This window comes from Acanthochromis polyacanthus, chromosome 17 (assembly GCF_021347895.1).
Source record: "Acanthochromis polyacanthus isolate Apoly-LR-REF ecotype Palm Island chromosome 17, KAUST_Apoly_ChrSc, whole genome shotgun sequence".
NCBI classification, from domain to species: Eukaryota; Metazoa; Chordata; class Actinopteri; family Pomacentridae; genus Acanthochromis; species Acanthochromis polyacanthus.
Window position 1 is genome coordinate 34459667 of NC_067129.1, and position 12596 is coordinate 34472262.

Below are 12596 nucleotides of genomic sequence, written 5' to 3' on the forward strand. Positions count from 1 at the left end.
ATGGACGCAATTTCTTTTGAAGAGGAAGAACATTTGTTTTTTAAAATGGGGTCATCGAGTTCCAACGTTTGAGTCCAGTCTTCCTACTTAAGTGTATCCCTCGTATTGCTTGACTACAGCACTGATTTCAATGATTAATGGCGTCTGAACAATGATCACAAGTGATCAATCACTCTGGCGAACTGAAAACACCCTCAAGGGATGTGACCCATCTGACGAAACAAGTCTCACAATCCCCATAAAACAAGACTCCAAATAAACAAAGAAGAAAATTATAGTTCAGATGGATTGAATCTACTCAGTGAAATTACACGAATGTAGGTATTTTGAACATCATAAAAAGGTTCAGTTTCTGGTCTTTTTAAGGAAATGTTCTAATCATTTGATACCAAATTTCTGATTTTCATGAGCTTAAAGCCATAATCATCAAAATTAAAACATAAAAACTATTTTATTTTCTCACTTCAAATGTAGTGATTATAGACTATAGTAAAGTTTTTAAATCAAATTATGAAAAAAAAAAACTTTTTCAGGATATTCTAATGGCCTGACCTGCACCTGTAGCTGAGCTTAGATCAAGTCAATGCTTCCGCCTTGTGGCCAAATGAGGTATTGCAGTAAATTTGTCACATAAACTTCTAAGATTGAGGATTTTGTCTACCTTCACTTGTATTGAAAGCATGTTTCGATGGAATCTCTTAACAGGGAGCATGAAACGAAACAAATGATCATAAATAACCAAAAGTTGTCAATGTACAAACTGATATCTGCTTTAAAATGGACTTAAAAGAAGTCAGTAATGTTATTCCACGTGTACGATGGTCTCACAGCACTTTTATATCTATATAATACTCTTTTTATCACCTGGCAGTGTTGCAGTAAAACCCAAAACACACGAGTGGTTTAGAGGAGTGTTTTATTCAGCAGAGCACTTCCTGCAAGGCTAAATAGACAGCAGCTCCTGAGTAACAAACTATAGATCTTCCTGAATAAATACGAGGCCTTGAATCAGTAACGCAGAAACAGCTCAGTAAAGACCTACAAGACACCTGCTTGATTGTTTTGACCATCAGAGTGATAAAGATCACACAGATATGAAATGAAAAGGACTCAACATCAACAGAACACGGACAAAAGAAGCACAACATGTAAACGGTCCACACGGACGACAATCTGGACAAAAAAAAGAGAACCTCAGCGCTCCATAAACAGGATGGGTCATTTTCTGGAGTTTTGTAGGTAAAGTCTCATATGTTCTTGGGTTTGTCCTGGTTGTTCATGTATTTCTGGTAAACGACCCCCAGCGTGGTGAAGAAGTTTCCCATGAAGAGCACCATGTACGAGCAGCTGCACATGGCCACCTAGAGAACAGGAAGGGAAGTAAACATACAACCATCAGCCACATTAACACCACAGAATAACATCTTGGTACAGTACAAAGTTCTGCTGGGAAACACTGGCTCCTAGAATTCATGGATGATATTTTGACATCCAACACAACACTACCCCCTCATCTCCACTCTCACCTCAACTGGTCGAGGCAAATGAATGCCTTCCCCCAGTCGGAGGTTTTTGGTTTTCTCCCCGTTGAAGGTTGTTTTTTGTTTCTTCCCACCATCAACTTTGGATTGTTGGGTTTTCTGTCCCTTGTTTAAAATTCGCAAGGTCTTTACCATCTTATGCAAAGTGCTATGAGATGACATGCGCTATATTGACAAAAGCATTGGGTCATGCCTCCAAATAACTGAATCCAGGTGTTCCAATCACTTCAGACTGTTTCTAAAAACATTTGTGAAAGAATTCGTTGCTCTTGGGAGTTGTGCAATAGGTCCATTCGTAAAATGTCCTCCATACCAAATACACTGATCAGCCACAACATTATGACCACTGACAACCCAAGTGAAAAACATCCATGATCTTGTTATAATGCAACGTTCTGCTGGGAAACCTTGAGTCCTGACATTAATGTGGACGTTTGACATGTACCACCTAAACACTGTAGGTCAAACTCCCCAAAACCCCCATGGCAACAGCAGGCCTTGATGCCAGTTACCACCCTCTGCAGGACAATGTACCTCAACACACCACAAAAACTGCTCAGAAGTGGCTCGGGGCACACGACAGAGCTAAGATGTTCACCGCTGTTGAAAATTCTCCAGATCTAAATCTTACTGAGCATCTATGGGGTTGATGATGGGGTTGTTTTTCAGGTGTTGAGCCCTTAGTTCCAGTGAAAGAAACTCTTAATGCTTCAAACATTTGGACAATTTCATGCTCCCAACTTTGTGGGAGCAGTTTGGGGATGGTCCCTTCCTGTTCCAACATGACTGACTCCAGTTCACGAAGCAGGTCAATAAAGACATGGAGGTTGGTGTGGAGGAACCTGACAGGACCTAAACCCAATAGAACGCCTTTGGGATGAATTAGAGGAGACTGAGAGCCAGACCTTTTATCCAACATCAGTGTCTTCTGGAAGAATGGTCAACAATTCCCGTAAACACTCTTAAACCTTGTGGAAAGACTTCCCAGAACAGCTGAGGTTGTTCTAGCTGCAAAGGGTGGAACAACTCCATATTAAACCCTACACATGAAGAATGGGATGTCATTAACCCTTTAAGCTTCAGTCAATTCCAGCCGTTTTCAGTACAAAAAAATCGCTAATATTCTATTTTTAAATAAAAAAAATTACGAAAAATACGGGGAATATTGGACGCGCATCGGGAGGTGCATTTCCTTGAAAACGACCGATTCGGGGATTTTATACCGACTTCAGGACATGTTTTGGATAAAATAGTTTACTGGCTTGTGTCATCTGATGTAAAAGGTTGGATTATGGCCGTTTTTTGTGGAATCTTTTTTTTGTGTGTAATAATAAACCCGGAAATGTGAGTCGCGCTGTGTGCTTTGAAGCCGTGTATAGAGAACGGATGGATGAATATTTGTTTTTGTCGGACAAATGTGTTTTTCTCACCCGCTGTGGTAATGGCATCTGAAAGTGGTTTATACCGGCGGATTCATGAGAATCTAAGCTTTCCATCGGTGTATAGTGTTTGTATAATCGCGTTTGCACCCATCGGACATTCTTGAAATTCCTATGCAAATTAGTAGGTGTACCGCCGGCGGTACACTGAAGCTTAAAGGGTTAAAGTTCATGTACGTGTAAAGGCAGACATCCCAAAGTTTTTGGTAGTATAGTGTATGTTGTGAATTGGCGCTACATAAATAAAATTTAATTGAACTGAACACTCATCTAAGCATTGTTGCAGACTAAAATCACCAAATCCTGACCAGAAGGAGCTCGAGGAACACGACCAAGAGCTCACTGTGTCAAGCACCCAGTGGAAAAACATTAAGGATGGTTTTAGATTTGTTCAACACATACAAACGTCGACATTTAGAAACAAATATTTTTGAGGGAGAGCTTTCACAAGTTATTGATGAGGAGACGTTGAAGCTCTCTGGTGGACCAACCTGCCACTCTTTACACTCTGGGAGCTGGAACATCTTGAAGAGTGTTATGCTGTTGTAGAGTTGCCAGAACTGTGAGAGAAGGAACAGTGAATTAAAAAAATCGAACTTTGCATTTTAAAACTGTGACTTCCAAACAGATGTTTAAAATTCTTGTTGAATCCAATCAGAAGTTTGTAATTTTTATGCTTTGGGATAGACAGTGATACATTAATTTATATTTGCTTTAAAAAATCTTTATTTAAGAGCTTTAGATGTTAATATTCAAAGAAATACTCACATGACCAAAGAACAAAAAAGGAAGGAGGAAGGTCAGACCTCTCCACATCCAGGACTGGAAACCCTCTAAATGTCAGGAGAGGAGAGATTAATTTAATCTGTCGCTGTCATTAGATTCTATTCCTCCTGGACTGCAGTAATGCAATAAAGAGGAACACATGCATGACAGATAATGGAACACAGTTGATGTTAAGACAACAGGTGGCTCATATGTAAAGGAAATACCAAGATTTGAGAATTCAAACAGAGATAGTTAACCCTCCTGTTATGTTGCGGGTCATACTGATCCATTTTAAAGTTAAAAAAACAGTTCTGCTGCTGTGGCTAAAATTAAACTTGTTGGTGCTCTCTGGTGGAAAAACTACATGAATGTCACCTCAAATAAATCATTCAGTAATGTAATTTCTTGTTAGTTATTGAGGAAAAAGTCAGAAATCAAATTCTACTGCATGTGTGGAGGTTAAGTTCATCTGTTTCTGGTTTAATTTCAGAGTCGTTCAGGTTTAAGTTTAAACTAACGAGCCGGAAACAGACAGCGGTTCGTTAAACTGGACTCACCCACTGTGAGGTCCATGTTGTGTCTTTCTCCGAGCGCTCTGAGTCTGTACAAACAGCCGCTTTGGTAGTAGTACTGCAGGAACTGGACGAAGCCTACTTGGCAAAGAGACAGAAACAAACAAGTCATCAGTTATACAGCCGTCACTTTGATGACGGTTAGCAGCAGTTTATTCTGTAGCTGTGTCCACTTTAACCAGGATTTCATTATGTTAGGAAGTTACACTGAAAATATGTCAAAATCAGTATAAATAAATATACATTCAAAGAGTATCAGCTTTCTAAAAAACTTTGTGTTTTTTTTAGTCCAAGAATTGTACAAACTGTGTATCATTTAATATTAGAACAAAACTCTGAAGTGAAGTATTTTCATTTTGTATTTGTTGCAAAAATAGCAGTTCCTAACTTATTTTCTCTCCATACAGTATCCAGTACTTAATATACTTCTAGTTCTATTTCAGGCATATTTACAGAACACAAAGACAAATATGGTTTAAACTAATTTCTTCATGATGGGGGTCAGTACAAAACAAGAGGTCACAGCATAAAAGCTCAGTCAGTTATCCTACTGTCAAGCGTATCTGCTCTACTTGGACCGTTGTTCCTTATTTGCACTCTTTTGAATATTCTGCATTACATCTGCCACTTTATCTCATGGTCATGTTTACATTTCACTCAGTTCTGCTTTTCCTAGTTGTTGCTTAGTTCCAGTTTTGCTTCCTTTGTTCTTAGTTTACCTGATTTTTGCTTTTTAGTGTTTAATTTACTTAATTTTATCCTGTTTAAATCTTATTTTGTACAGTATATCTATAAATTTACATTATATTTTGTATCTCAGAACCTTCTAAGTGTTTCTACAGAGTGACTTCTTGATTTTGATCCTTGGTATGTCATGTACATGTTGAACAATTGACAATAAAGCCAACTTTGATTAAGTGGATAAGAAAGAATTTTGGAGCATTTTGTGTAGTTTTTGCTTTATGCTGCTTTTTACAGTAAAATATTCGATATGTCTACCTTCTCGGGCCTCTTAAAGTCCTTCAAATTAAATAATACATGAAGAAAAACAATAACTGAATCACACAGTTGCACTCTGAGTTTTATAATTCAGACATTCAACCAATAAAATGCTGTTTTCAGTTGTAATTTGGGTCCATAATGTCATCTCCAAAGAAACTGAGGATCAAAACTGACATTAAAAAACAATATATATTCAACATTGCAAAACTAACTTTGCACAAAAAATTCAATGTAAAAATGCATCTTGACAGAGCATTTTCCTGTTTCAGTGACAGCAGTATTGCACACACTTTGGCCAAACCGTCAAAAATGGCCTGTTTAAGGAGGTTATCCCTTATATTGCCATTTCATTGGTGACCCATTTTCTTCCTCGACTGCACCACAGAAAACCTACCCAGGAATTAGCCTGATTCCTAAACCCTGTGAGCACTTACAAGCCTATCTGCATTCCATTAAGCAATCTGAAGTCTCTTACTTTGGTATAGACAGTATGTCAGGAACTGGTTTCTAAACATCTGGTACAGAGCACCTTCAGGCCTGCGAACAAACAAAACATGAGGCATCTTGATGGAAATGTTTCAACACCAGTCAACATACTGTATTTTACACGGCTGTGATGAAAGCGTAAACCTCTGAAGAAAAGCAGACAACATCACTCACCAGGTGAGCATGACTCCAGACAGGAAGGTCGACAAGTAGTGCTGAAAAACCCACCAACCTTTGATCCTGAAACAACATGGAGGACGAACGCTGAAGAAACAGGCGTATACGTGGTGCTACCGGACAGATCAGCAACAGGGAGGGTTTGGATGCTGTGCAAGGTGCCGATACAAACTAAAAGTTGTAGAACACTAGAAGGCTACTAAAATGTAAAAGAAACAGTGATGGTTTGTGCTGCGTTCGGTTCTGTTTGGGTTCAGTGCACAGATCTGAGGACAGAGCAACACAGGCAAATTTCTAGCTGGATTACATCACTGTGTCAGTAAAATTATTAGTTTAAAATTATGGCTAACACCACAGTTAGGTAACTCTAACTAGACGAGACTAGATTAGAACCTGAAGCTCTGCTGCCTGACTGTTAAACCACTGACTGCAGGTAAAGAGGTTCAAACACACCTGGCATGTCTACATGGATGTTTTACATAAATTTGTTTGCCATGACGAGAGCTGCACAGATTAGTTTCCAATATCAAATTTTCCTCCTATGATCGTGTTACAAAGGCAAATGTCTGTCGTATAATTTACAATGCCATGAAAAAGCATTTGCCTCCTACAGACATCTATTTGTGCATATTTGTCACTCTTAAATGTTTCAGATCATCAGACTAATGTTAATGTAAGACAAAGATAAACCAAGAAAACACAAAATGCAGTTTTTAGATGACGACTTTATTTGTTGAAGGAAAAATGAAAAAGTAATTGCCCCCTTACCTACCAATCTATTAAATGACCATATTCAAAGAGATTCAAGAACAGAAGAAGAACAAAGTCTTTGACATTCATCAGTCTGGAGGGTTCCAAAGTCATTGCTGAGGCTTTGGAACTCCAGAGAACCACACTGAGAGACATTATCCACAAATGGAGGAACATGGAACAGTGGAGAACCTTCAGGAGTGGACCAATGACCAACATTCCTCCAAGAGCATCGACATCTAATCCAGGAGTCACAAAAGAATCCAGAGGAACATCTAAAGATCTGCAGACCTCACTGGCCTCAGTTAAGGTCCGTCTACATGATTCCACAATAAGGAAGACTCTGGGAGGAAATGGATCCATGGGAGAGTTGGAAGGATCAAACCACTACTGACCAGAAGGAACATAAAGGTTCATCTGGTATTTACAAAAAATATCTGGATGAGCTCCAAGACTTTTGGGATAACATCCTGTGGACTGATGAGTCAAAGGAGGAATTTTTTGGAAGACATGGGTCTGTTCCATCTGGTGTAAAGCTAATACTGCATTCCACTAGAAGACCATGATACCAGCAGTGAAACATGGTGGTGGTAGTGTGATGGTTGGAGGACCTGGACGACTTGAATTCTGCTATCTGTCAGAAAATCCACCATCAGTTCATGACCTAAAGCTAATGGTTTATGCAGCAAGACAAAGACCCAAAGACACAAGCAAGTCCACCTCTGAGTGGCTCAAAAAGAGCTAAATGAAGGTTCTGAAGTGGCCGAGTCAAAGTTTGGGAAGCTGTGACAAGACCTTAAAAGGACAGTTCATGATCAAAAACAATCTAATGTGACTGAATTAAAACTATTCTGCAGAGAAGAGTGGACCAGAATTCCTCCATGGTGTAAAAGACTGATCATAAGCTGGAACAAACATTTAACTGCAGATGTTTCCGCCAAACCAGTTATTAGATTTAGGGGGGCAATTACTTTTTCACAGAGGTAACATCGGTTTTCAATAAGTCTTCACTGAAAAAGTGCATTTTGTGCTTTGTGGGCTATCTAGAACATTTATATGGAAAAATAGGAGATTTCTGTGTGTGTGTGTGTGGGGGGGGGGGGGGGGGGGGTAATATTTTTTCATGACTGTATGCAATCCAGACAGTCAATTTTTCCTTCGTATTAGTCAAAGTGTGCAGCACCAAACTGTTGTTACGCAGCACAACCCATCAGGAAGTATGGGTTTCAGAGTGCAGCGGTGGCTTTCTGTCTGATTTCAACATGTTGTTTTAGGAAATAAGATTTAGTTCAGGGTTCACAGAGTCCTCACAGATTACAAATCCCTGAGGAAGCAGCCACATGACCAGTATATGTTTTAAAGACAGTGAAGCAGTTGCAGACCTTGAGCCGTTGTTGATGAGGATACTCTCCCGGATGGTGAGTGTGCAGTAGTACCACACCAACAGGAAGTTGAACAGGGCATCGAGGGCTCTGAAGCAACAACAAAAAGCCTGAATGACGTCTTTCTCTGTCACAATAAACAGTTGATTTTCAGTTCATTCCACCTTAAATCTACAGACAAGCTTGAGGAAATCTCACCTGTAGCTGAACAGAAAGCGACAAGTGAAGGAGAAGATGAAGAGGATGACGGTGAGGATCAGCTTGAACTTCTCATATTCGTCTTTGTAGGCAAATCTGGTCAGTGAAGCGAATGAAAAAGAGATTATTAGCTTGACACGGCTGCACTTTTAAAAGACATTGTTAGGTTGCATTAGTGTGACTCACTTGGACAGTTTGTTGAGGAGTGTTACGTTGACGTTTCCTAAAACAAGAGTGAGGTATAACCTGAGCAGGAAGAGGCATCAGTCAGTCACAGTCAGAATATTTCTGTCACTATAAAATGCAAACAGCTTCATCCTACCCGTTCTTCTTTGGCAGAAAAGCTTCCATCTCAGAGAAAGCATCTACCCTCTCTTTGATGGAGTCCTCCATTCCAGTGATGGCGTCCACGTCTTCTGGACTTAATTTTGTTGTTGGGTGATTTTCTTTGCATCTAATCGTGGAAAATAACATTGAGTAATGTCTTTAACACAGCAGACACTTTGTATGCATAATTACCAACATATTTAAAGATCACTAGGTCTTTTTTTGTATTATATCTAATTAAGTTTCAATATACGACCGATCAGGCATAACATTCTGACCACCGACAGGTGAGTGAATAACACTGATTATCTCTTCATCATGGTTCCTGTTAGTGGGTTGGATATATTAGGCAGCAACTGAACATTTTGTCCTCAAACTTGATGACAGAAGCAGTAAAAATGGGAACGCATAAGGATTTAAAAGTTTGCCAAGACGACTGGGTCAGAGCGTCACCAGAACTGCAGCTGTTGTGGAGTGTTCCTGGTCTGCAGTGGTCAGGATCTATGAAAAGTGGTCCAAGGAAGGAACAGTTGTGAACCGGTGACAGGGTGATGGACGGCCAAGGCTCACCGATGAACGTAGGTAGGAAAGCTGGTCCATGTGGTCTGATCTAACAGACTACTGAAGAAGTTAAAGCTGGTTCTGATAGAAAGGTGTCAGATTACACAGTGCATCAGTTTGTTGCTTATGGGACCAATCAGGGTGCCCATCCCGAACCCTGTACACTGCTGAAAGACCAACAATAGATCTCAGAACTAGACCACAGAGCAATGAAAGAAGGCAGTCTGGTCTCAAAAGTCTTGCTGGTATTCCTCCTAGTTTGCATCATTCTTCTCCCAGCTGTGCACATCGTTGCAAGCAAACAAAACTACTAAAATATGCCTAAAATGCTCCAAATCTTATCTAAAAAAATAACCAAAATTAGTCTAAAATGACTAAAACTTATCTAAAAGTCCTAAAATGTGTCCAAAATTGGGTGATGACTACAATTTGTCCAAAATGCATAAAAATTGTCCAGAATGACCCAAAATTAGTTCAAAACATGCAAATACAAAAAACAATGTGCAAAAACAGCATCTCCTTGTGTGCACTGTTCTGCTTCTAGCTGCACACATCATTGCAGATACACAAAACTAGACTCAAAATGTGTCCACAGTGACATTAATCCTGTCAACAATTACCCAAAAATAATCCAAAATGACTGGAACGTTTCTAAAATTTGCCTAAATTGTGTCTGAAATTAGGTGAAATCTGTCCAAAATTACTCAAGTTTGTCCAAAGTTGATCCAAAAATGACAGAAAAAAAAGTCTAAAATCACTCAAATTGTGTCTTTCAGGACTACAGTGTTCTCAAAGTGACCCAAAATTGCCCTAAAATGACATAAATCTTGTCAAACATATTTTTCTAGATGTCCCAGATGACTAAAATTCATCTAGAATTCCTAAAATAGGTCAGAAATTAGGAAAAATACATCCAAAATGACCGGATTGCTGGGTGCGTTGTTTACCTGGGAATACATGGCACCAGGATGCATTGTGGGAAGAACAGCAGGCAGAAGCAGTGTGATGCTTTGGGCAGCGTTCTGCTGGGAAACCTTGGGTTCTTCCATCCATGAGGATGTTACTTTGACACGTACCTCTTGCCTAAACATTGCTGCAGACCATGCAGACCCTTTCATGGAGACAGTATTCCCTGATGGCCTCTTTCAGCCACAAAGCAACAATGGTTCAGGAATGGTTTGAGGTGTTGACATGGCCTCCAAGTTCCCCAGAACTCGATCCAATCCAGCATAGAATTTCCCTCTGGGGATTAATAAAGTCAGTCTATGTCTATCTGTGGGAAGTGCTGGACATACTAGTCCAATCCACTGATGAAGTTAGGCCTGATCAGTGTATGGGCTCCTGAATCCTGAATGAGCTGAAGAAACTTATAAGCTTTTACAAGACCACTGAAAACAGCATTTTACCATCAGCTGAGAACATCCTGCACCTCCCCAGTGAACCTCCGATCAATACTTACTCTTCTAGCGACACAGTGAGCTCTTTCAGCTTCTTCCTCTGACGTGCGATTGCACCCGAGCAGCTGTCCTGCAGTTTGGTCACTTCCTCGAGTTTCTGTTTGTATAAACGATGGGTGTCCTGGTGGTGAAAATAAGATCTTATATATTATAAGTAATATCTTATTGACATTCCAAACGATAACAACCTTCTGCTCTCCGTAGATTAAATTCTGTCACTGTATGTTGTTTATGTGCCCACATACTGCAAGGGAGCTGTATTTAGAATGAGGATTGTTCTTTACCATCGATAACGTGAGCTATAACGGTACTTGCTTAGAGTCACTTGGGTTCCACTGAATGTTACTAAGTCCATTTATGTGCTTTTGTATAATTTTAAGACACTTGTAGTTGAGCATTTTTGCAGATACTGACCTGGTTAAGTGGATCAGATATTAGCTACAACATGACCCATATTAAACAGAATATCTTGGTCAATATAATCATTAGTTCCAATTAATTTATTCCTGTGGACCGTAGGCTCATTTTTTTCCTTGGTCACGTTGTCTTGCAGACAGAAATAAGTGTAGAAACTGCTCAAATAACTCTAAACATCTGTCAAATACAACATTTTAAAGTTTAAATTGGGCACCTTTACACTGTAAAATATTCCACTAAAAAATTGAAAACATGGAAGCAATCGTGCCAGAAAATATACATTAACTGTAAAAATTGCAAAAAATAACTGCAAATATCTCGAAAATAAATATCTGGTACTAATTTAACCCCTAAAAACTCACTAATGTGTTTCACACTGTAAAAGCTAATCTTGTTCATATATTTTTATGGACCATTTTGAGTCTGGAATAAAGATTATGATATATGGCAGCAGAAAGGCCAGAAATAACTGTAAAAAATGCTAAAATAACTCCAAATATCTATCAAATATAACATTCTGTGCACGTTTACACCGTAAAATGATCTCTGCTTCATTTAAAGCTCCAGTGAAACAGTCTGAGGTTATACAGTTATCGTAAAAAGAAGTAGATTTGCAGTATTTTGAGCTGAAACGTTAAATTACTGGGATATTTTTATTAATTTGCTGAGGAATGGCACAACACAGAACATTTAATACACAGTATTATATAAATGCAGCTAAAATCCTGCATTGAAATCCTTCTTAAAAGTAACCTGTAGCTACATATATATGTGTAGAAGAATGTTTTTCTGACATGTAGAGTAGCAAATCAAAGTAGCTCTAAATTTTACTTAAATTCCCTTTTTTTGGGAAACCTTCAAGTTTATCTGGCAATAAAATGTTGTTAAAAAGGTAGTTTATGTAAAATGTAGTATTTCTACTTTAAACTTAAGCTAGTTTATGGTCTGAACATTTATTTTGCTGCTGTCAGATTCAACACTGAGCTCAGATTTTTTGCCTTTAAGTTTCCAAACAACAACCAACACCCACAGACCCGCGGTGCTCCCCCAAAACAGCGCCGTATCGGGACAAATGTCACATCGGTTCCGGCGAGGTGACAGCAGCTTAAGTCTGCTTAAATCCGGCTAAACTTTACCCTGAGTTTTACTTTTTCTCTCAACTCTGACGAAACTATTATCTGAAGCTGCTGCTGTTGGAGCTGCTGAGGCCGGACGGTCCCGGTCCAACCGCCCCGACCGTCCCGGACCCGTTCCCGACCCGTCCAGCGGCCCAGACCGACCTGGATGTACTGGTAGTCCCGCTCCAGGTCCTCCCATTCCCGCAGACACTCGGAGAAGCCAGTCGGACTGAACAACATGTTCTACTGAGACATCAGGAAACCTCCCAGAGTTGGTTAATAGGCAACAGTTGTACGGACGTTAACGTCAAAACGGCACCGACGAACCGGCGAGACTCACCGACGGCTCCTTCAAAATAAAAGCCTGAAGTTAATAAATAGTCTGAAGCTCTGGAGCAAAA

General features: G+C 39.6%; 1 protein-coding gene across 2 annotated transcripts; it reads right to left on the bottom strand.

The window, feature by feature from the left end:
- Nucleotides 1-899: 899 nt before the first annotated feature.
- On the bottom strand, nt 900-12562 carry LOC110949916 (ion channel TACAN-like). Of its 2 annotated transcripts, none has more exons than XM_051938080.1 (12): nt 12358-12562; nt 10663-10781; nt 8638-8769; nt 8502-8561; nt 8316-8411; nt 8118-8207; nt 5983-6048; nt 5798-5859; nt 4306-4398; nt 3749-3813; nt 3472-3540; nt 900-1361 (listed from the first exon to the last, which is right to left on the bottom strand). In XM_051938080.1, exons 1-12 carry the CDS (start codon nt 12433-12435, stop codon nt 1248-1250), a joined length of 1044 nt encoding a protein of 347 aa, XP_051794040.1. In that variant the 5' UTR covers nt 12436-12562; the 3' UTR covers nt 900-1247. The 2 variants fall into 2 exon arrangements, with proteins under 2 accessions (XP_051794040.1, XP_051794039.1); XM_051938079.1 differs by having other exon boundaries at nt 4306-4401.
- Between the last annotated feature and the right edge of the window lie 34 nt (nt 12563-12596).